Raw genomic sequence first — 24,780 nt, 5'->3', positions numbered from 1 at the left:
AAAAAAAAAAAATAAAAATAAAAAAAGAAAACAATTTAGACAGTAAAATATTGTCTGTGAAGGTAACACAAACACATCATCTACTGGCAAAAGTTAACCCACCGTGACTCACACAGATGCTGTGTAACAACGTCACTGGGTGGGGAAGTCCTCACCATGCCGGGCATCCGGGAACTCTCCAGGCTCTGGGCCTCATCTCTGTCCCCATCTGGACAGAGTGGTCTCTTTATGCCCCCTTCAACCCTACACTTCTGTTTCTGTTCACCTCAATTGTAGGGGGTCTTGTATTTGGTTCTCTGCCCCTGTGTGTTAAGTGTAGCACTGTGGGAAGGGGGCGGCCTCCTGGGATCTGGGGTGCACACGTGGTGGACACCGTCAGAGGAAGCCCTTTCCTGAGAGCATGTCTCTCCGTGACAGCACATGGACTGCTGCTTCAGCTTGGTGAGCGACTCAACACGGTGAGAGCAACCCTTCCAGACCAGCAGGGCCGCCGGCGTGAGGAAAGAGGCAGGCCCATCCACTCGGACCAAGCGAGGTCAGTCACAGAACTAACCAACAGCCCCAGAAAGCTCCTGACCTCAGAGATGACCGAGTTCTTGTACTCCCAGAGCCTCCTGCTCTCGGCTCTCTCCTTGTCACTCAGCAGCTGGGGCTGGGGAGCCGTTCCAGGAGCCCTGGCCTCGATGAAGCGGGTCACCAATGCCCACAGACGCTGTTGCCACCTCAGCACCCCAGGGAGGGCGTCGGCTGAGTTTCATGTCAGGAAACGAGACAGAGAAAGAAAGACCCGTGAGTGACTGATCTAGTTCTCCCCAAACCCAGAGAGGCACATGTGTGTTGAAGACACGCTTCCTTGTGTCCCGACGGGAGCTACGAGGGCCGCCCTGGCTTCCAGCGTCCGGGAGCTCAGAGCAGCATGGACCCCGTCACACCCCAGAGCCCTGGGTCACACGGTTACTCGGAGTGCCAGCCGCCCACCACCCCGGCCCACAAGGTGACCTCAGAAGCCTGGGCCAGGATGGGCCTCAAGTGCCCACAGCTGTCTTGAGTAAGACAGCTGGCTGCTGCCAAGGTGTCCCCAGAGATGCCTAGGCCCGAACGTGTGCCCTTGATCCACCCCCAGTGATTCCAACACAGCTGGTTCTGGGACCAGCCTCTGTGACACACTTGTCACAGGCAAGGGCATCTGGCTGCTCCTGCACACAGCCACCTGTGAGGTAGCCCGCAGGAAGGAAGACCGAGTGACCGCTGGACCGTGTATGCTAGGACGCCTGGGGATTTTGCCTCCCGCCTTTTTAGGTCTAACCAGCTCTGCAGGGACAGCCCTCCTATGATGGGGTTCTGGGGGCTGACTGTGGGCGAGGGAGGGGGTCCCGGGTACCATCAGGAGCAGGTCCTGGGCAACGACCCTGCTCTAGAACATTTCAGGATGGATCAAGAGGGGACTGGCCTCCGTCGGCCACAGAGGGGCGCAGGGTGGCATGGAAGCCAGTCTGGCTCCCAGGGAATGTCCTCAGGAGGGTCCCTGTAGACCCAGCAGCACACCACAGACTTGCCAAAGGCAGCTTCCTGGAGTCCCCCGGATGCTGCGTCCACAGGCCTGGGGTGAGGACTGGAAACCCACAATGGCCACCAGCTTCCCCCACCCAGGGAGACTCCCTCCATCTGGGAACCCTGGGTGACGAAGGGCACAGGACGTGGGAAACACCACACTATCCGCTTCCTGGAACGGATTCCTAGACCCCAGCTAGGGTCTTCAACCCAGATAGTTCCTTCCCCAAACTCCTCCGGCGCCGGAGGCAGACCACAAAGGAGGAGGTGGCGGAGGGGAAGGGTCTTACTCTTCACGTCCCACAGGATGTCCTTCTCAGGAGGGGCGGCGAAGAGGACGTAGAGCCGGATGGTGTCGAGGCCGTACTGCTCCACGACCTCCTCGGGGTCCACCCCGTTGTGTCTGGACTTGCTCATCTTCTCCCATGTCACCTCCAGCGTCTCCCTCGTTTCTGCGTGAACAGGAACCGCACCTGCGCTCCAAAATAACGCACAGGGACAGAAGGTGTGGCTCTCCGGGTCTCAGAGCAGCAAAGCCCCCTGAGGGGTCACTCTGGTCTCCACGACATGGTCTCGTGTGACCAGGCCCCATGGAATGCGGTGTGCCCTTGGGGGGCCAGCCCACCACGCACGGCCTGTTCTTTGGATGTGGCTCCTCCCCACCCCCAACCCACCGGTCTCAAGGGTGCTGGCGGAGAAGGTCTTCCATGGTTAGGCTGGGATGTGGGGACCTTGTGGCCAAGGCCCAGTGGCCGGGACAAGAACGGACATCTGGCAAAGCCAAGGTCTTTCTTGGGACCTGGAACTAAGAGACAGAAACTCTTGTTTCAGTGTTGCCAGGCACCGGAACTATAGTAAAGTCATAAGGAGATGGGGCCAGACATGGCATCGTGGCTCCCCGAGGCCACCTTGTAACCTGAAGTTGGGGGAGAGCAGAAGCCCAGCCTGGTGGGGGATGGAGATCCAGGCAGAAGAACAGAGGGGAGGAAGAGGGACCTGAGGCTATCAAAGGAGGGAGGAGAAAGTCCTAGGACTGGCATCTGTGTGTCACTGGGTGGCTATGGGTGTGCTGTGAGCCGGCCGGAGCGCCGGCAGCTGGCTTGGGGTGGGATCCCAAATCCTGTGCTCAACCTGCCTTTGGGTGCATTTCTGTTCCTTCCAGCCACAGAGTCCCAGACTCCAATGGCAGCCAAGCTCCCAAGGGACTGATGTGTATACCTAAGAGCTAATTCCATGCTTCAGCAGAAGCACACCCACGAGGAGATGGAACCTGCCCTCGCTGACCCAAGTATTCTCTCCCAGGGGCAAGTCTGCGCGGGAAGGGAAAAGACGTTCACAACACTGTCTGGCTCCATGACATTGGAGCAAAGGGAGACTGAAGTTGCTTTATCCAGGCTGTGGCTCAGGGAACCACTGCTCTGTTTACCCTGCACACCTTCTCTGGGCTGTAGCTACTCTTTCCAACACTGTTGTGCAAATTAGGAAAAAGCCAACTATCTGGGCAGAGTGGTTGAGAAGTTAGAGAAAGGTGCCTTCTCTTGGCACTGAGGTGTATGGTCTAGCAAATGGCTGGAGGTCAGGCCATGCTCACCCCCTTGGCTGGGTACCTTTGTGCAGTCCACACGCTGCCCAGCTGTACACGGCAATCCCGTGCTCACACAGAGCACTTTGCTAACAACTGAAATGCATAAGCCTTTGGATTTGGCTGCTTTCCCCTCTGGTCCGTGTTGCTGAAACACGGCCAATTTCTGCTTTTCCAGCTTTTTTTTCTCCTTTGGACCATTCCAAACCCTGATATATTACTGCACTAAGTAGGTAATTCCACTGATGGATTCCATCTAAATCTTTTCTCTAGTGTTTGGCTTGGGAGGCTGCCTACCATTAAGGGGTTGTTGGGTTCACAAGATGCCCTCCCTTAGGCACTGCATTTTCTAAACTAAATGACCAGAGTTCTGGGGGTTTCTTATAGGTGCCCCTAAATACGCCCACTCCCATTTTCTACTGATTTCCTCAGTGTGCTGAGTGTACACGACACCATCATGGTGCCGCTTCAGGATCCGGTGGGAGGTACTACCCCTGAGGAAAGGGGCAGAGGAAGTCAGGGGAGTGCCAGACGGGGCTGCCCTGGGGTGTCACAGGGGTTCAGTATTGGGGTGGCCCCGAGTTCTGATTTGTGCCTCAAGAGCACCTAGGGAGAAGTGCTGGGAGTACCCCAGACTTAGAAGAGTGTCTGTCGTGTCTGTGGGCTCTGTTCCTGAGACACACTGTCAAACATGAGCTTGGACATGAGGGAATGCCCGGGCTGACTCTGGGTTACACACAAACGAAAACCCGGCCAAAAGCGAACAGATGCTGGATGGGGCTAGGGCCACGGGATGGGCACCTGCATGGGACCCAATGGGCCCTTCTTACCTGTGAGATCTACTTCTTCTCTCTGTAGATACTGTCCCGATGGCAGGCGGAATGTCTGCCCCTTGATAAGGCCTTGGGCCAGCAGCTTATGGAAAGGCTCTCTGAGAAAAGATAACGGGAAACGTAATTGATGGGTGGGGATTTGAAGCATCCAGAAGACAGCAGTATAAACCTTCTCGGCTGATGGACAGAGAGAGCTGCCCTTTGTGAAAGCAGGGGGCTGGCCACCGTCACCTGGAAACCCAACCGGGACAATGGCTCCTTATTAAGAAGCAGTAAGAACATGAAGTCAAACCAGCGGGTTTCCACCGCTTTTCGCTTGGCGAAGTGGCGAGAGCAGGAGGCTTCAGGTTCGGAAGGTCTGGATTTGAATCTGTTTCCTACTCAGGGAATTTTAGGAGCCAAGGCAAGTCCCTTACCTGTTCTTAGCATCTGTTTGGTATCTGCCAAGTAAAGGCAATAAAAATCTGTCCAACGGCTGTCGGGAAGGTTCAAGTAAATGAACTCCTGAAAATACTTGTAAATTTTAAAGAACCCTACATATGTCAGCTCCGTGCTGGGTCTCGCGCCAGGAAGGGCTCGAGAGGGTGCAGGAAGGTTGAAGTCAGGGTTCTGGGCGAGCAGGCTACTGTTCCCTCCACCTTGTCGACAGTGTCTGCTCACATGACCGGGTGGCTCAGTGGGTTAAGCCTCTGCCTTCAACTCAGGTCATGGTCTCAGGGTCCTGGGATCGAGTCTAGCATCGGGCTCTCTGCTCAGCGGGGAGCCTGCTTCCTCCTCTCTCTCTGCCTGCCCCTCTGCCTACTTGTGATCTCTGTCAAACTAATAAATGAAAATCTTTAAAGAAAGAAAAGGTGTAAGTTATATAAATTAACTGCACATAGACCTTTTCTGCTCAAATTCATGACCCTCCTCTTTTTAGGCCTATCCCCACCCCGAGGAGAGAGTTGTTCTTAATTGTACAGTAAATACACCTGGGAAAGTCTGGAGACTTCTTTGAATGCCTTTTCCATACAGATGTGTATATGTTTAAATGGTTTTGCATAATTTTCTTGGACTTAACGAACCTACTACTTTGTGGTCTTTCATTCAACCACAGGAAGGACTTCCCCACAGAGGTCCAATACAGACCCAGCTCCGCTTCAAATCGCTCTCGAGTTGGCCTGCGGTAGGGACGGATTATAATTTGGTCATAGTGCCCGGTCTTAGTCACTTTTACTGGAAAAATAGTGAAATATAAACGTCTCCTCTAAAGGGGGCAGGGGGAGGCTGACCTCTATGCTGAAAGGACTTTATTTCTGATTCCTGGAGTTTGGAATAGCGCTGGTTCACGTGCTTTCCAGCTGAAACCGTACATTCCAAAGAATCCACCTGATTCAGCTGGAAAGCACGTGAGCCAGTGCTATTCCAAACTCCAGGAATGACTTGGGGAGATACGTACTGATTGCACGTGTGTGCGTTTCTTGTAAGGACAGCAGGCAGGGATGTGCGATGGGAGCCGCGTTCTCCACGAGCATCACCAGCAGCACGAGGGGCTTCAAGTTCACTTCCGCAAGGCGCTGGCTTGGTGAATCTGACAGGACCCTCGTTTCTCACTTGAGGCCGTCTGGGGTAAATGAACCGTGAGGGCGAGTTGGGCCGATGGACAGGCCCCCGATTTGTACCCGTGTGGCCCTCATCAAATGGCCATGTGGGACAGATGCAGTTTAGGGGAAACTTTCTGGTGGATTCAGGGGGTGGCGTGGAGCGAAGAGAGTGACCGGGAAAGGGAGGAGGGTCGGCTAGAAAGAAGGGACTCCTAGCCTGTGTATTTTAAAATCTTACAAGTGCGTGTGTGTGTGTGTTTGGTGGCTGATGGTGACATATTTCCCAAGGTGGAAAACACCAAATATAGGTTACATTCAAGGAGAAATGTAACACATTTCAAATTATTCAATGTTAGGGCACCTGGGTGGCTCAGTGGGTTGGGGCCTCTGCCTTCAGCTCAGTTCATGATCCCAGGGTCCTGGGATCGAGCCCCGCATCGGGCTCTCTGCTCGGCGGCGAGCCTGCTTCCCTTCCTCTCTCTCTGCCTGCTTTGCTGACTACTTGTGATTTCTGTCTGTCAAATAAATAAATAAAATCTTTTAAAAGAAATTATTCAATGTTAATCTTCAACGTCACAGGGGCCACCTGTCATGCTACTGTGTTAATTTGGAAGAAATTCTACATGTGCACGTGTACATAAGTCCTTGTTCAGGCTCTAAAATCCATCCTGAGAATAAACTCTCTTGTGTCGTAGAACGGCCTTCCTCCCACCTCCCCCAGTGACATTCCACCAGCAAAGCCACATTTGGCAGATGGGCATCCTTTGGCACCACAGTTCATGTGCCTGCAAGGTTCCTAGAAAATGTGAGTTTTTGACATAGAAAACCATGAAACGTTCTGACAGTCGAGTGTGCTTGGACCTTATGTTGCATTTGAATATGGCGACGCCTTGAACGGGGAACCGCAGTGTCCATGGTCCCCCCACCCCGCCCCATTCAGGAACACCTGCACCCCCTCCATGAGGAACACATGTCCTCAGGCCACATAGGTTTATCCGCAGCAGGCGAGGGTTTTGATGCCCGAAGACCCAGGTCCTCATCTTCCAAAAGAAGCTCAGAGAACTGTAGCTGCACAGACCTGCACCTGATTTTCTCCACCGCCAGCCCCCCCTGGTCTTGCTGGTGTGTCTGCCACTTAAACACACTTGTGCCTCGCCGAGGTCATGGGCACTCTTGGTTGTTCCCAGCACGTGCCATGCTCCCCAGGAAACCTGGACTCCCCCTTTACCACTGTAACAGCCATTCCCTTCTTTGGGTGGCCACCTCTGTCCCCAACACACACCCCCACGCCTTCCCTTGTGTCCTGCAGTGTCTGGCACACATAGTCATGATGGGTGTGACCAGGCTGTGTCGTGATTACAACAGGAAGACCAGCCCATGCCCTGCGCTGCGCCCATCACGGCAAGGACTATTCTCTTATCCTTCCCTCTGTCCCCAGCACTTGGCGCTTTGCACGACAGATGGAAGACAGGCTCAACAAAATGTCCAAAACACGGATGGATGGATGAATGCATAAATACGCACAAACAGACACATATGCGTGGTGGGACAGAGGGGGCAGGACGCTGGCTAGCTGCTGTTGGTGGCCTCTTGAAGCTATTTTTCCCTTCCAACCAATGTAAGGTGGCGCTTGGATTTTAACCCAGTACATATACTAGAGTACGTACACAGCCAGTTTTAAAACTAAATAGGAAAATCATATGGCTACTTTTTACTGGATAGACAAAGGACGAGACTGGACACGAACATGTTCAAAAGCACCAAGCAGAGTAAGCCGGTATTCTACAAGGAAGGGCTGTCCCCCAAACCCAGTGGTGCCTTTCCTAAGCATCAGTGGGTAACCTGCGTGTGCACTCAGTCTTCCTCAAATAGTTCTATGGGCTGCGGCCCGACAGGAAAAAAAAAATACTAAAAGCCAGACCACCACCTTCTCCCTGCTGTGCCCAATGTCAGTGGGATGAACTTGAGAGTTTATGAGATTTTTCCTTTCCTCTCTCGCTCTAAATACGAGGCTTGGGCCACTCTTAGGAGAAATAAAAAACCGGGATGGAAGGAAGAAGAAGATAAGCGGGATCCCAAGGATAAAGATGAGTCATCTGATGAAAATCCGTTAGCTTTCAACTTCCAGATGAGGCAGAGGGGAAGAAACCGGGAATCCTGGTCTGGGTCCTGCTGTTTCCAAATGACTCGACGCTGCCACCTCCTGGGAATAGGCAGCATTGCACCTGCTGGCATCTGCCTCTAACTCCAGTCCTTCTGGAAGCCTGTGGCTGCTGTCCTGGGGCCTGAAAGCTTACAATTCTTCTCCAAGCACTACCCCCCCCCCCCCCCCCACCCCGCTTTTTCTAAGTAAACTGTGAAATGAAGTGCATCACATGTAATGAAAAGTCTACAAATCCTACAGGTAAGACTTGATGAATTTTCTCTTTTTAAATAGAGATTTTTGTTTATTTATTTAAGAAAGAGAGCACAATCAAGCGGAGCAGCAGAGGGAGAAGCAGCCTTTCTGCTGAGTGGGGAGCCTGATGTGGGACTTGATCCCAGAACCCTGGGATCATGACCTGAGCTGAAGGCAGACACTTAACGCGCTGAGCCACCCAGGCACCCCTTGAATTTTCACAACATAAACACCTCCACTGAAGACCCGTGTGTGACCGCCTCCCGCAGGCCCTACCTCCCCACCCTGGGCACCACCAGCCTGGCTGCTGACGCCATCAACGAGTTCTGCCTGGTTCAAAACCACTTCTAACCCTTTCCCGGCGAGGAATCCCGGGGGCCTGTGCACACCGGAGGCTGCCCCCAGCACTGTTCCTTGCTGGTGTGTCCTGTGTGGTACCGGCACCTGCACTCAACAGATACTCAACTGTAAACCGTGCTGTGCGTTCAGGTGAGTCGCCTCCCTGTCCTCTTGTGAGCCCCTTCTCAGGGCCTAGTTCGTAGCGGATGCCCAACATTCGTTCACTGGTTTGACCTCAATCACCTTTGTGTCCACGAGGGAGGAAACAAGCCTGCAGCGGCAGAGGTGGGGACAACGTGCAGGGGGACGAGAGATGAAGGAAGAAAGGCGGATGAAGGGCAGGCGCTGGGCGTCATGGCTTCTGGTTGGGGCCTTGCAAGGAGAGGTGCGCTGAGATTTCGGACTCGCTCCACGCAAGCTTGCAGGAAGCTTGCAGGAAGGAGCAAGGGCATGAGCGTGGGAGAGGGCCTCCAAGAGGGTTCACACCACCGGATTTCGTGGTGGGAGGGGTGCGTCCCAGCCTGAGTCCCGCTCATTCCCCAGTGGCCCTCCCCCCTCCCTCCTCCCCCACTCTTGCAGCGCTCTAGGGAATGGTTCCCAGGCCTCTGGGAATCCGGTTTGCCTTCTCCAGGCTGAAGCCGGTCACATGCACCCACAAGTAGTTTAGCCCGGCACGAGGAATCACATTTTTTTAAACCATTCCACAGGCATGTGAGCAGCAACAGGGTGCTGGGCACTCTGCCCTTAGAAGGCTTATGAATGAGTGGCCAGGGACACGCTCAGAAATAACCATCCACACCACAGGGAAGAGGCACTCGTGTGACACAGAGGTGCAAGGTGCAGGGGAAGGATGGCCCAGGGGGACATCAAGGGTCCTGCTGAACTTGGATCCCAGTCCCGCCAAAGCAGAGATCCCACCACGGCCAAGCTAAGATTCACAACCAATGTCACATACTCCCTGTGGAGGCCAAGAGAAACAAAGCTGTACCCACAGTACGAGTCTAGCCCTGACATAAGTGCAGCCATCTTGATGTTCCAGATTATCACAAAATATTTCTTGGGTTCTGACCTACTCAGGTTAGCACTTTAAACAGTCTCTCTCTCCTTTAATGATTGATTTAAACCCCTGGACTGGAAAAGGGTTTTATTTTGTCAAATAGCAAAAAACATTATTTGAGCTTCATTTTCTTTTTGTAACACACGTTTTGCTATTTTCTCCCATGTCTCCTCACCTGACTTCAACTCCTCCGAGGTCCTAACTTCCACAGATGATCCTTTCCACTTGGGAAGATCACCTGAGCAGTCTGCCCTGGACTCAGCGGCCTCTGTCTTTCCTAACTCCCCTACACGTTCCCCCACTGACCAGTGTTGACCCGAGTGGGTAGGGACAGCTCTACGCCCCTAGTCAGCAGGAAGAAGTTACAGAAGATGAGACCTTCCACCTTCAACCACCTTAAAGATTTAAGGGTCAACATTGTTCAGGGGGAAATGTGGAGGCCGAGAAAATTAAGGCCATCCCACCGCAGGTTTAGCTGATGTGGGAAACAGAGGCAGAAGAAAATCATTAAAATTCTTTACCTACTGACAAGCTCTTGAAACAGAGTGGCTCTCCCCTGGGGACTTAACTGCCCTCACCTTGAGGTTTTGCTAAGGACAATCCTAGCCCGACTGACCCCCTTACTCCAACAGGTCCGACCAGGATCCTGCAAGTCTACTTTAACAATTCCTTCAGGAAACTTTATCTCTAAACCTCCAAGATAGTGTTGAGAATCATTCCCAAGTATGTGGCCCACTGATATACATCTAAAGGGTCTCATGAGAAGATTTTTATTATTGGTAATAAATAACCTTTCTCCCAACAATAGCTAGCCCCTCAAGGTCCTGGAGACCTTGCTTCCAAAAATCCTTGGAGACTTACATCATCCATAATCCCCTTTGTCCTCACCCACCGCCGAGTCCACCCCTACTCTGCCTTTAAAAACTCTGACTGTAGGGGTGCTTGGGTGGCTCAGTGGGTTAAAGCCTCTGCCTTCAGCTCAGGTCATGATCTCAGGGTCCTGGGATCGAGCCCCACATTGGGCTCTCTGCTCAGCAGGGAGTCTGCTTCTCCTCTCTCTCTGCCTGCTTCTCTGTGATCTCCATCTATCAAATAAAAAAAAAAAAAATCTTAAAAAAAAAACTACACACAACTCTGACTGTAATCTGGTTCGGGGTCCAAGTCCCTACTCTGCTGCGTTGGGTATACTTGGGCCCAAGCTTAAGCATGTCACCTCAGGGTCCAAGTCCCTACTCCACTGTGCCAGGTATACTTGGGCCCAAGCTTAAGCTTGTCAACCCTCATGTGATTGCAACCCTCATGTGACTGTATCGGTGCTTGGCTCCTTGGTGGTCTCTCAGCCACTGCCTGGGTGGCTCGGTGGCATAACATCTTTATGTGTCCATTCATCCACTCGTCGAATGGCACCGGGAACAAGCTTGTAAAAGCAACTGAGTGACGCATTCATCACAGGAACCACAGTAGCGGAGGGTTCTAGAAGGAAGTGAAAAATCTGAAACCACCACCAAAGCCGTTCTTCCTGGAAACATCACAGATGGGGGGCATTGTGCCGGGCCTCCCCCTGGAGGGGCCTTGCTGGTTTCCCTGCGCTCCAGGCTCTGGCTCAGCTCGCCCACTAATACCACCCCGAGAGGCAGGTGTTTTTGCTTTCACCTGGCGGCAGAAGGATGGGAAGTGAGGCCCTCTTCGGTGCTTCCTTGATAGCCTACACTGCCCTGAGTCAGAAATTACAACCATCGACACCCGCCAGTCACTGAAAGCCACCACTGTCCCACCAAAGACGGAAGAAAAGAGAGGGAGGGAAGGCAGGAGAAAGGCCGGGGTAAGCAGGCCGGGGTGAGCAGGCCGGGGTGAGCAGGGTCGGGAGCTATTAGGATAAACAAGGAACTGCAGAACATAGAACGAAAGGCTATTTTAAGCGCCCTTGTGAAACCTTCCTGCATACAAGTAACATGGCTAAAAGAAGCTCAGATTCATCAGAGCCCTAACTGGTCACTGCCGATGACATTTTACCTACTCAGGAGCTCCTAGACAGCCTGCTGCCCATGGTCCTGACCTGGTCAGGAGCCTCCCATGTAGATCTGGCAAGAAGAGAACAGAAAGCCCTGGATTTCTGAAAATAATCTCCAATGTGGACTTTTCAAGGCTCAGTTTGCGAACTTCCTCTTCTTCCTCGCCCTGTGCCTGGGGAGCCATCAGGCTCACATCACCAGCCGGTTTCTACGCATTGAGCCATGGCTCATTCGTAAAATTCTCCGTTTCTATTAGCAGCCAGCCAGCACCATGGGAGGAGCCCTGACGAATATGCTGAGAACCAAGTAAAGTCTCTCTTCTCTTTCTCGCCCCCTCCCCTGCCAAGCTCTGATGTGATGGGAGAAGCAGAAAGGGAGCCCCAGGAGCTCTCCAAGGTCAGCAGGGCGCCACTGCTCTCTGTGGCTAGCAAACCACGGGGAGAACGTCAGCTCAGGGGATGCAGTGTCTCCCCAGAGCTGTCTGAAGAGCAGCAAGCTTCCTGATGGTAGTTCAGGGGAGATGAACCTATCCCTCACCGCAGAGCGGGCCCTGCTGCTCCCAGCCTGGGGGCTGACGGCTGCCTTCCCCTCCCCAGAATCAAACTAGGAGGCTTCAGGTATTTCCCTGCTTCCAAACACAGATGGTCAAGGGCTGTTCCCCCCCCCCCCCCTTATAAAGTTACATAATCATTGTAAAATAATCTGGGAAAAAATCAGGAGGGCAAAGGAAATAAAAATAATAAAGTCATCGATTAGCTCCTCATCCAGAGAAAACCGGTGTGAACACGGTGGCATAATTTCTTCTAGCCTTTTCTCTTGCTTTGGGCTAGGAGTATGTGTATGCCTGTGTATTTAAAGGTACAGGCAATCCAACCACATTTATGATTTTGTATCTTGCTTTTTTTTTTTTCTTCAGTTCTAAGCACTTCAGATCCGTTTCCTCTTGTTATTAAACATTCCGTAGAATCAACCGTTACAGAGTTGTACAAGAGTCCTTCGTACAGATGGGCTGGACTTTGTTTGCGCTTTCTCAGACTTTCGGGGCACTCAGGTTGTACCCAGACTTTTAGCTACTTGAAATAATACATGAACAGTTTGGTGCCTAAGTCTGCATTCTGATTATTTCCTTAAGCTTGGATTTCTAGAAGTGCAATCAACGTGTCCAAAAGTGTGAATATTTTTAAGGCTCCCACTCTGTATTGTCAAACTGCTTTTCCTAATGGTTGTTCCAAACTGCCTTCCTGCAATGTACGAGATGCTGTTTGACCCAGCTTCTTTGTTGGATGGAAAATGACACCTCATTGCTGTTTAGTATTTCTCTGACTATTGGTGAGGGCAGTATTGGAGAGCATGATTCTTGGTCATTGGTACACCTTCTTTGGCAAATTTCCTGCCGACATCAATTCTGGCTTGATCATTAACCTGGTATTTCCAGCAACAGCACTGGGCTGCCTGATGTGGGGGGGTGGGGTGCACGGCCGCCCCCAAGACCTGCTTCTTGCAAGAGATCTAAGAAAAGCTCAAAGTTCAGATCCAAGTGCGCAAGTGTGAAAGAGGGCCAGGACTCATTTGGAAAACAGGGAAGAGTAGAAGCGCCACTCATTTTTGCTTTCATTTTTCAATCTCTTGGCCACGGTCTTAAGTAGTAGTTCAAGGGGTGCCTGGGTGGCTCAGTGGGTTAAGCGTCTGCCTTCAGCTCAGGTCATGATCTCGGGGTCCTGGGATCGAGCCCCACACGGGGCTCCCTGCTCAGTGGGGGGTCTGCTTCTCTCTCTCCTTCTGCCCCTCCCCCTGCTCATGCACAAATGTGTGCTTGCTATCTCTCAAATAAATAAATAAAATCTTAAAAAAAAAAAAAAAGCAGTAGTTCCCGCCGGGGAGCCAGAGGCCACTGTCCCATATTCATGTACTTCACATGTGGACAGGTAACCCCTTGGGCTCTCGGGGGCCTCATAGGTCAGCAGAAGGGAGTGTCTAGAGTCTGAGATCCCTCCCGACCGACCATGTTAACCAAAAGCAGTAGAGAAACGTAAAAGACGTAAAACCTTGATTTAGACGAGTTCCAGAAAAAACAACTAACAAAGAGAAATAAATACACATGTGGCCGACAGGTCTCCATTTTTCCTCCTAGGCCAGCTTGAAAAAGTGACTGGAAGGCCTTCAGAAATTCAGACTGGCGAATTCTGAGTTCTCGCGCGACGTGGGCGACTGTCATTTCATTTGTGGCTGACCGCCTTCCCAGGACAGCTCTGCCGAGGAGGGCATGCTCAGAGACCACTTCCAGAGGCTGCCCCTGCCCTGCTGTGATCATGGGAGTGACCCTGACAACCGGGCTGAGACACAGAGGAAGAGGACTTCCGGCACCTTCTTCAAGGTCAGACTTTGAGTACTTAAAATACATCTCTCCCTTTTTGGGGACAGGGGAGAGGGCATGGCATAGATTCTTAATGTCTTTTTTTTTTTTTTTAAGATTTTATTTATTTATTTGTCAGAGAGAGAGAGAGAGAGAGAGCACACAAGCAGAGGGAGCAGCAGGCAGAGGGAGAAGCAGGCTCCCCATCGAGCAGGGAGGCTGACCAGGACCCAAGAATCACGACCTGAGTTGAAGGCAGACGCCCAAATGACTGAGTCACCCGGGCGTCCTGAACCCTATTGTCTTGTAAAGAATTTTAAAAAATACACACAAAATACTGCTGAGCTTGGAAGCTTAGCAAATTAGAGATTCGTATGAACAGATACAAAGTCATACCCCAAACCGTCCTCTACAATTACATCAGGATGCTGCAAACTTTTTTCCTTCTCGAATAGTTTTAAAGCCACTGTACAGGAGTCCTAAAAGTAGCCAGGGCTCATCTCCTATTTTAAAATAGCTAGCCAATATGTCATTTATCGTTTCATTCATTGCTCCTACAAATAACTGGGAACAAAGCTGGAGAACGGTGCCCCGGAGCCAGAAATCACTTATGGTCTTTGTTTCTAGACCTAGAAGAAAACATTTCCTGGGTTGTCTTTTCTCTCTATCCCAAGGGGAACACTTCCTTTGAAAAACATGAACTTTCTCCCCCACCCCTTTTCTTAAGGAGGCTCTACGCCTAATGTGGGGCCTGAACTCACGACCCTGAGATCAAGAGTCACACGCTCCACCACCGACTGAGCCAGCCAGGCGCCCCGAAAGTCATAAACTTTTATATGTTTATATCACGGAGTTAAACTCAATTTATTTAAACAAATATTCACTGAGGATGGACAAGGTCCGCGATCCCGTCACAGCAATAGGATACAATTCCCATGATCACGGGTCATTTTTATCTGGTGCAGTAAAAAAAGTTTCCACAGAGAAGAAATGCAAGGCACAGTGGTAAATTCTTTAACCCAAGGCACAAACATTTCGACTGAAGATGAATGCTGTTAGTGTGTTCATTGTTCTTCTGATGTAGATCAGTTTATTTTTACACATGAAGGGCTCTGGGACTAATGAGAAGAAAATTATTTTAAGCATTTAATTTGTAAACTAAATGCATTCTCTGTACAGTAGACCCTTAACGCATGCGTGCACGCACAGAGAGAGGGAGCAGGCCTGAGCGTGGGATGCAGGGAGGGGGCGCCTGGGTGGCTCGGTGGGTTAAGCATCTGCCTTTTGCTTAAGTCTCATTCTCATAGTCCTGGGATCAAACCCTGCCTCGGGCTCCCTGCTCAGCGGGGAGTCTGCTTCTCGTCTCCCTCTGCTCTTTGCCCCTGCTCATGCTCTCGCTCTATCACTCTCCCTCACTCTTGCTCTCTGTCTCTCAAATAAATAAAATATTTAAAAAAAAAGATTTTTAAATAAATATTTTTTATTTAAAAAATATTAAAATAATTTTTTAAAAAATATTTTTTAAAAGAAATGTTTTATTTATTTGAGAGAGAGAGAGAGAGAGCAAGAGAGTGAGAGAGAAGCATGACAAGAGGAGGGTCAGAGGGAGAAGCAGACGGCCGGCTAAGCAGGGAGCCCGACGTGGGACTCGATCCAGGGACTCCAGGATCATGATGTGAGCCAAAGGCAGACGCCTAACCGACTGAGCCACCCAGGCACCCCTAAATACATAAAATCTTTAAAAAAAGACATTTTGGGGGAATGTGACAGCTGAATCTGAAGGTCACATGGAAGGAGGAAGGTCCAGTCATAGCCAAGATACCCCTGATGAAAACGGACAAAGAGGAAGCACTACCCTTACCGGATAGTAAGACTTGTAAAACTAAAATACGAAAGCCAGTAAAGAATGATTAGAGCAAAGAGCAAACAGGCCAACGGACAGAATGCAGATCCTATAGAGAGGCCCTTGCGTATATACAAAAACCTGACTGTGACGGAGAGAGCACTAAAGCTCAACAAGGAAATGCACGGACTGGCCCAGTAGCGGGACCAAGACACTGGAAGCCACAGCCAGGCAGGAAAAGATTACTGAAATTTACTGCATTAAGAGTTTCTGCTCATCAAAAGACACCATAAAAATACGAGAAACTAAGAACTGGGAAACCTATCTGCAATACGTAGAGCTAGGAAAGGATCAGCATCCAGAATATTTCAAAAACTCCTACAATCGGGACGCCTGGGTGGCTCAGTGGGTTAAAGCCTCTGCCTTCGGCTCAGGTCATGGTCTCAGGGTCGTGGGGTCGAGCCCCACATAGGGCTCTCTGCTCGGTGAGGAGCCTGCTTCCATTCCTCTTTCTCCGCCTGTCTCTCTGCCTACTTGTGATCTCTGTCAAATCAATAAATAAAAGCTTAAAAAAAATTCCTACAATCAACATACGACAACCCAGAAAAGAAGAGTGAAGATACCAGCAGGGATTTAATGGAAGAGAAAACGCAGAGGTCCCTATGATGAGGGAGCAGGAGGCTGGCTGAGGACAAAGCAAAAGCTGGCACCTTGCACCCCTCTTCACCCGCTCCCCCTCGGTGATATGACATTCCTGCTGCCCTAAAAGAAAAACAAATAGTTAACTTGCAGAGATCACAATCCCGCAAGACCCGAGTCTCCCTTGGTTCACAAATGCCCTAGTGATAACAACAAAGAAGCTATCTTATCAATAGCCTAACTTCCAGAGACAAACAACTCAGTTCCTAAAGCCCTAACACCGCGCTCCCCTCCATAAAACTGAAGGAGCCGGAGATGAAAGAAAACACAAATAAAGCTAAATTTCGCGCTCCCCTCCATAAAACTGAAGGAGCCGGAGATGAAAGAAAACACAAATAAAGCTAAATTTCTTCTAAACCTAAAGCTCATTGACAAGGACGCTTGATAGGAGGAATGTGACATTCCACTAGGAAACTCCCAACTGTCTTCATGCTAGGGCCTCATTAGAGGTAAAAACAGCCTTGGCTTGACAATAACCAGGCCTCCAGCATCCTGACAGTCTTCTTCACTGTGATAGCTCTTCTGAACACCCCCTTTGTCCTCACCTACCCAACTCCTGTGTACATAATCAGCCAGTCCTTGGGATATCGGGGCAGCAACTCTTCCTGCCCACGGGTCCTGTCCCCGTGCTTTAATAAACCATTTTTTTGCGCCAGAAACGTCTTAAGAATTCTTTCTTGGCCGTCGGCTCAGGACCTCATTCCAATGAACCTCACCTAGGTTCTAGAACTTCATCACCTAAACATTTTAAATACATGCTAAGCATCATGAAGTAAGCAGTGTCTTTTAATTCAAACATTCTTCCCAAACTGATGCATTCCATAAGCAAAGTTGACGTGCTGAGGAGGGGAACCCTCATCTCTGTTGGTACGAGTGTAGGTTTTTTTGTTTTTGTTCTTGCCTTTTTTTTTTTTTTTTTTAAGCAGGCTCCATGCCCAAAATGAAGCCCAATGTGGGGCTTGAACTCACGACCCTGAGATCAAGACCTGAGCTACCTGGCTGCCCCAACAAGTGTAGGTTATAGAAGTCATCTGAAAACAGGCTGGGTGTTCCTTAGCAAAGCTGACCATGTGCACATCTTACACATCTTACAGTTCAGCGGTCCCACTCTTAGGTATCTGCCCTGGACATGGGCTGACACGTGTTGGGAAACATGGACAAGAGCGCTCATACAGTTTGGGTCTTCACCGTACAAAACACTCCAACGAGCATTAATGGTGCTGTGGACACGGAAACCAAGTTCCACACTAGACATTCCACTCCTGGTGACGGAATGCCTTACAGCAGTGAACCAGGAACAAAACCTAACTCTATGCACCGATATGGCTGACCCCCCCCCCCCAAAAACACCGAGTGAGGAAAGCAAGAGGAGTATGCAAAATACGATTCCACTTACGTGAAGATCAGACACAAGAAAACCAAATATTATGTACTGTTTAAAAATACAGAGAGGTGATAAATTCATACGAAGCTTAATAGTTTGGGACTTCAGCATAGGGGTTGGCTGGGGAAGGGGCAGCGGGTAGGGAGATGGTGTGACTGGAGAGGGAACCCTGGGTATTCTAAGGAACCTGTAATACTCTATTTCTTAAACTGAGAAGGGGGTACAGGGATGTTCACTTTATTCTTTAAATTGTGTAAGATATTAAATATATATATACATACATATATGGTGTTTTCATGGGATAAAAGTGCACACAGACACCTTTCTGACCATCATGGGAAACAGGTTACAGGCCAACAGGAAGAACATTGATCAATGGGTTTACCGTGTGATTCCCCAGCTTTAATCTATTACCTATTTCATTTTTTTAAATTTTTAAAATCTTTAAAATTTTATTTATTTACTTGACAGAGAGAGAGACAGTGAGAGAGGGAACACAAGCAAGGGAAGTGGGGGAGGGAAAAGCAGGCTTCCTGCTGAGCACGGAGCCCAACACAGGGCTCGATCCCAGGACCCGGGATCACGACCAGAGCCGAAGGCAGACACTTAACAGTGGCGCCACCCAGGCGCCCCCATTACCTACTTTTAGCAGAGTGAGCTATCAAGGCAGGACTGCCGAGCTCAAAGAACCTGCCTAGCATGGCCAGATAAACACGACCTCAAACGAGAAGCTATAAGAAGCCCTACAACATTACAAGCTGCTTCTCTCTGCCCCGGAAGTCGAAATCCCAATTAATTAACTCGGCCAAAGAGACGAGTGCTGAAGGCAAGATTCCATGTGAGCCTGCGATTATCAGACGCTGGAACTATGATGAAGTAGCAGAAACAGTGACCGCTCAAGGACACCTGAAAAAGTGAAGTCTTCCCCTACACGTGCTGACCTTGCTCTGGAAGAGCGGACACCTGCTCGAAGCTGTCGCTCACGGGACTGAATTCTTCGGCTGAGCGGTATTAAGTGCTCACCTGTGCTTGACCATTTTTTGATCGTGGCAGAAATGGCTAAAGAACCTCGCGTAGAACAAATGCATGACGGCGTGTTCCTTCCCTCCGATGTACAAATCCACAGGCAGCCAGTAATCCGCCAGCGCTGCGTTAAAAGGGCTACGAGAGAGAGAGAGAGAGAGAGAGAGAGAGAGAGAGAGAGAGAAATGGTCGTCGTTAACAAACCCGCTTTGCCGCAAGAGCACAAATTAGACCTAGTACTGTTTGTATGTGCCCCGAGACAAACGATGCCCGAGAAGAACAGCGATTTGTCTTTTTAAAATACAGGAAGAGAAAAGCTGAGATAATAAAGTGGAAAAAAGTCAGGTGGGCATGAAATCACAGGGAATTTGTAAAAACTGTTTCAGGAGCCGTTACTGACAACTCAACAAATGTGATTTTCGAGTAAAATGAGGACAAAAGGAAAACACGGCGGCAGCATGAAAAAGGCATGAAAAAGGTATTTCCGTGAGAAAGGTTATTTCTGTAAGAGGCGCATTTGAATCTCTACATTTCTGTTTTAGTTTTGCCCGCCCTCAGGCAGAGTGGGATTCGGGTGGTTCTTACCAACAGGGGGCAAAATGGCCTTTGCAAACGAGATTAACAGGCAGCCGCTAAATATCCATTTTAAAACAAATTCCACCTTATTTTTCAAAGCAGCCTTAAAACACAGAGAGTCAGCAAGGGCCTGAATACGGCGTGCAAGGAGCATACTGAGGGCAACAGACACAAACTCACCCAACATCTCCCTCTGACCAGTAGACACTGTCAGTGACAGAAATCCTACAAGGAAGGCTTCCTCGGACTCCCTGGTACTCGTGGGTGCCGGCGGAGTAAAGGAAATACCACTGCCCTCTGTTCTCCGCCGGGGAGTCTTGAGAGGGGAGTCTGTAGGTGTGCAGAAGAGTGTGTGTGTTTGTGTGTGTGTGTGTACATGCACATGCTGTGGGGAGGGGAGCAGAACTGGTGAGAATGTGCTTCCTAGAGAGCATCCCATGAAGTAAATCTCTGCCTTTGGAGGATCAATACTCTGTGGTCTCAAGTGTTTGTAAACTCTCATCCCTACACCTCAAGGCATTTTAAAAAAAAAGATTTTATTTATTTATTTGACAGACCACAACTAGGCAGAGGCAGGCAGAGAGAGAGGGAGGGGGGGGAAGCAGGCTTCCTGCTGACAGAGAGCCCGATGCGGGGCTTGATCCCATGACCCCGAGATCATGACCTGAGCTGAAGGCAGAGGCTTAACCCACTGAGCCACCCAGGCACCCCATCAAGGCATTTTTTGGGTCCAGCTCCCTGTGGCTCAAGCTTGGGCAGCAGGTGGGCGTGGCCAACTGCCCCGTATTTGCATCTTAATGCGCCTTGCTAGTCCCCACTCCCCAGGCCAGAATTCTGGTAACATTAAGACAATTTTTTTCCCCTTTGTAAATAATAGTTCTTCAGAAAAATCCAAGGACTAATCCAAGGGACAGAAAAGAAAGGGAGGTCAAGGGGGGGGTGCTCATCTTGAAAACAAGTGTGGGGTGCATTTCAATGTTGAAAGTAGCTATGGCTTGGATCCATGGTTTACCGGGGAACCTAGCTAAGGGAGCACTCGAGCTGGTGCCGAAACTTGCAGCTGCGTTTTATGAGGCCAAAGATGGGGTCCACGGCATTCCCAGATTCAAGGCTGTCTCTCTCTGGGTTCAGAGTCCATCACTGGTTAAGGCCTCCAACATCTGTGAGAGGATTTTCCGCTGAAGCGTTCTGACAGGTAGGCCCTGATTGCCTTGGCACTCTGAGCAGCTGTTCCCAAACAGAAGGCACCAACAGCCCCTTGTAGAAGGAACAGTCAGAGAAGGGGCCCCTCTTCGGAGCCACAGCAGACCCCGTGCATCCTGCCTTTGCCGACACCGTGTCCTCAGGGTGCCCTCACTCCTGGACGACTTGAATGACAGAAATCATAGCCCTGTAGGGCGGGACTCTGGCGGGGGGGTGGAAGGGGCAGGAACGTCCATTTCATGGGAAATGTATTAGTTTACAACCACTGAAGAGAAAAGGAGGGGGCACTTTCACAGGTGGACTTTGCGGTTTGGGGGCAATGGCTTTCCTACGGATGAGAGCCAATGAGCAAGGTCTAGCAAGGTCTTTGAAGCACATGGCTGCCTTTTTGGTTTTCCTGAGCTCTGCGCTGCTTTCTTTTGCACCTTCTCTTCACCCCCCCTGCCTACAGCCCTCTTTCCCTCATTCGCTATTTACCTTTGTCTAAGAAACCTGCCCGAAGCCAAAAACTCAGATTGTGCGGAGAGCTTTGTTGTTTCTACACTGGTCCCAGCCTTGGCCTTCAAGAGCGTCTCCCACCCTCTTCCCCCCGACCTTGGCCCCTCGGAATTCTGTAATTGTTTCTTCAGGCAGTTAGACTCTTTATTGATTTATCAGTTTTAGAAATCACTGTGTGTCTGTGACAAGAGGCAATGCTTCCTTGCTCCCTCGTGCACCCTACCTCCTTCCCTCCCATCATTTGTGTCTGTTAAGTAAACAGTATTACATCTTTATAAGCCCATAAATGAAGTTCACCACAGGGCCACAGAGGGTATTAAGGCAATGGCATTTTATTCCTTGTTTTTTTTTGTTTTTTTTTTTTTAAAGTTTCTCTTGCACTTGGGATTTGCTTGGCTGTGAAGAATCTAATTTAATAATCTGATGCACTCCCTTTGGAGGGCCTGTTTCAAGGGTCATGGCGGACCGGCGGCTCCCAGCTACTGTGCCTTTGGAAGTCCTCAGTGTCCCTGCCAGCCCCTACTCTCCCAAAGGGAGGGGACCAGCGCAGACGCACTCTGCCAGACTTGAGACTCTCTACCAGACAAGCTTTGCTCAGGCCTTCCCATCGCCCAGTTGAGACCTTCCCAGAGCTGCACTGTGGTCCGAGATCCTTGCAACCCAACCCTCTCTTCCTTCCCCTACTTGCTTCCCAGTTGTGGGGACAGCACGGCGGTCTCAGGGCTCCCCACGAACTCCCACTCTCTTCCCTCCTCACCCTTGCGGGCACTGCCCTCAGTAAATCTCCTGCATATATAATTCCATTTTGTTGTCTGCTCCTTGCACAACAGACAGACACTCAAAGGACGCAGCAAGGCTTTACCTCTGAGTATTCTGCGGGTCGGTGTATCTGAAGTAGTACCAGGCAGAATCGACAAACGTGTCCATTGTGTCAGTCTCTCTCTTGGCGGCACCCTTGCACCTAAGAAATAAAGGAAGTTCATCAACTGGTTTCTTTTTAAATTTTAACGCAGTGTTCCACCAGCTTTTGAGAAAGCCATGACAATTTAGTATCCATTTAGCATGTCACAAGAACAATGCCTCATCACGGATTGGTAATTCAGAGGACGCTCTCCTTTTGTATTGTTGAGTACAGGACGTTTTAAAGAAATTTACAAATAAAAATTTAAATCTTCAGCCATGAAAAGTCTTAGTCTCCAGCTGTCTGAATTTTACCTGGTAGAAAATCAAACAACCTAAGTGGATAAGCCAGGAGTGTCTCTTTTGCCCGTTCACTTCTATTTCAGGCATGTCAAGATCGCCTTCAGCCAGTGCCTACTTTGTGACACCCATGAAGCCAATCAATTTATGAAGAGAAGGTGAAAACCAAATGGAGACATTGTGCTGAAGAATGAACTTGGGTTTTTTCTATCTCTGCGAGGGCTGGGGGTGCAGACATCAAAACCCACTAGGGTGCCCCTTGGAAGAGAGGTCACCCATGGGGGCCGTGGTGTGCTGGAGCCAACTCGTCCCGGTCCATAAGAATCAACACTTCGCACCTCTTCCCAACTCCGTGACAAGTGATGTCAAGTTTGCAGCCTGAAACTAGCCCTTGGTGGAAGCAGGTATACTACAGAAATGGTCAAACACCGCAACTCAGGAGCTCCTTTCCAACACACCCACCTCCAGAGAACACGATACAGAAGGGCGAAGGGAGCCCTACTGTTCCAGAAAGCAAGCGAAGCGAGATCCCTGGTGTGTGAAGGGCTGAAAAGAACAACTGACCCTTATCCTCAGGAAGGGGATGCCTGGGGAGGACGAAGGTTCCACAAGGGCCCCGCTGATGACTTGGTTCTGAAGCACACGCCCAGGGTGACGGGCCCATGGGACGGTACAAAAACCCCCACAACTTCTAGGACCCCAAGAGAGGGTGCCCTTAGTCGAGTCTTGCCCAGGAGGGGCCCAGCCCCCCTGAAGACACTCCCAGGCCCGGAGCAGAGGTGGACACATCGAACCAGCTACTAGCAGCTACTCACAGGTGACAGGGGCCCTTCTGAATGCTGCCCTTTTTGGCAGTCCCAGTCCTTGGGGGTTCTTGGAGATTCTGAGGAGGGACACGAGAGGCCCCAAGAGGAACTGATGAATCTGCTAATTCTGCAGCAAGGGCAAGGGTCTGCTTTTAATTTAAAAATAAAAGAAGGCCTGCATTTAGATCTTGCATCTGTAAGGCAGTTCATGCTGGCTTTACAAATCGTACGGAAGGAAAAAGCCATCTCACCCCACCTCCTGCTTATTGAATAGAAGCGGCCGAATGGAGACACAGGAGCCCCAGATCTGGCAGGGGCCCCAGAGACCCACAGGGGCCTCCCTTTGGGAACAGTGGTCCCCAGGGTGGGGGGGGGGTGGGCAGTTGTTGATGGGAGAGAGCCTGAGGGACTCCTGTTTCCTATAAGACACCGATCCCCACAGCGCATCTCTAAGTTAAAGCCGTTATCTTTTATGTGGAGAGCATCAGTCAGAGAACAGACACTACCGGGGGGAGGTAATTACAAGAAAAAAGTTACTTCTTCTCCCTCATCATCGGGGCCGGTGGACAAGGCAGGACAATACAGGGTCTGACTGATCAAAGGAGTAACGTCTGTCTGCCTACGACTTGCCACGCTGCTTTTCTTTGTAATGGTCACATGGGACTTGAGGACCACTGAGAGACATCTTTTTGCTGCCCTTAAAAGCTGGTTACATGGCACAGGCTGCTTGGTAAGTGGAAGGGACAGATGATGGTGACAGTGACGACAGTATGGTCGTCCTTAGCTCCAAGGGTACGAACAGGGACAGTGGGTGCAGGCACTGAGCCAAATGCTTCCCCAGAATTCTCTCCTTTACCTCTTTATCTCTGCTTTATCTATTCTCTCCTTACTCTCCCAGGATCCCTGGGGATTATGAGGTAGAGGCCACCCAGGTCCCCATTTTGCAGATAAGTAAAATGCAGAGAGGTTAAGAAACCTGCCCAAGGTCTTGGAGCTCAGGAGCAAGGACTCCACATGTGTTGGGCTCTGCAGCCCTGCCTGGCCACGCTGGTTCCGTGCCTGTCAGTCCCGGATGCTCGTCAGAATCACCCAGGGAGCCTGAACCAACACCACGACCTGGGCTCTCCCCTCCAGAGGGGCCTCGGGCTGCTGCAGCTGGTGTGCTGAAGGCCACCAAGGTCTCTGGCAGGGAAGCCCTTTTGTCGCATCTCATTAGTAAAGGTGTGCGATTTTCTCCTGGAGCCCGTGATTCTTCCCGGAAAAGGCCCAGAGCTCCCTCTGTGCCCACCGACAAGCCCCATCGCAAATCTTAGAACCACCTGGGTGAGGACCTGGAAAGATGGTGGCAAGGCTTCCATTTACTGGGTGTTCGTTAGCCATCCCTGTGCAGGATTGCGGGTGCTAATTCTAGACGTCTGAGCAGCCCTTCGAGGTGGTTATTTCAGTTTCCGATAAGAAAATGGAAGCTCAGAGAAGTCATGTGACTTTCCCAAGGTTCCCACGGGTCGTTAAAGGGGAGGGCCACGACACGAATCCAGTGTCTGACTCCCCAGGCTGGGCCTTTCAACTGTACTGGGGTTACCCAGCTCCGAACCAGCAGAGGACCCAATTATTTTAACATCGTCATCGTGATCTAGAAGGCAGAGAGACAAAATGTCTTCTTCTCCGTAGAAGGAAGGAGGAAGATGCTGGACCTGGGATTGGTTACGTGTTTACTCAGCAGGGATGGTATCCCCCAAATCACCCGAGATACACCAGTGAGCTACCAGTAGAACACAATCCTACTTCCACGAGATGTTCCCGTGTCCTAAAGAATGAAACCCCTGTGCACACCCCGCCC

At 50.5% G+C, this 24,780-nt stretch overlaps 1 protein-coding gene across 2 annotated transcripts in view; it reads right to left on the bottom strand.

Annotated features, from left to right (window-relative positions):
- The window catches only part of LARS2 (leucyl-tRNA synthetase 2, mitochondrial), a 151,784-nt gene that overhangs the window by 23,907 nt on the left and 103,097 nt on the right, over window positions 1–24,780 (bottom strand). For both annotated transcript variants that reach the window (XM_059389548.1, XM_059389549.1), the window contains exons 13-17: window positions 21,797–21,895; window positions 18,658–18,795; window positions 3,964–4,064; window positions 1,842–2,024; window positions 578–747 (exon numbers count right to left, since the gene is read on the bottom strand). In XM_059389548.1, the coding sequence (XP_059245531.1) occupies window positions 578–747; window positions 1,842–2,024; window positions 3,964–4,064; window positions 18,658–18,795; window positions 21,797–21,895 (691 nt within the window). The remainder of the gene's footprint in view (window positions 1–577; window positions 748–1,841; window positions 2,025–3,963; window positions 4,065–18,657; window positions 18,796–21,796; window positions 21,896–24,780) is intronic.

The sequence above is a fragment of the Mustela nigripes genome, chromosome 2 (genome assembly GCF_022355385.1).
Source record: "Mustela nigripes isolate SB6536 chromosome 2, MUSNIG.SB6536, whole genome shotgun sequence".
In the NCBI taxonomy this organism is placed as follows: Eukaryota; Metazoa; Chordata; class Mammalia; order Carnivora; family Mustelidae; genus Mustela; species Mustela nigripes.
Note: the sequence above shows the minus strand (reverse complement) of the source record. Positions and strands in the feature narration are given on the sequence as shown.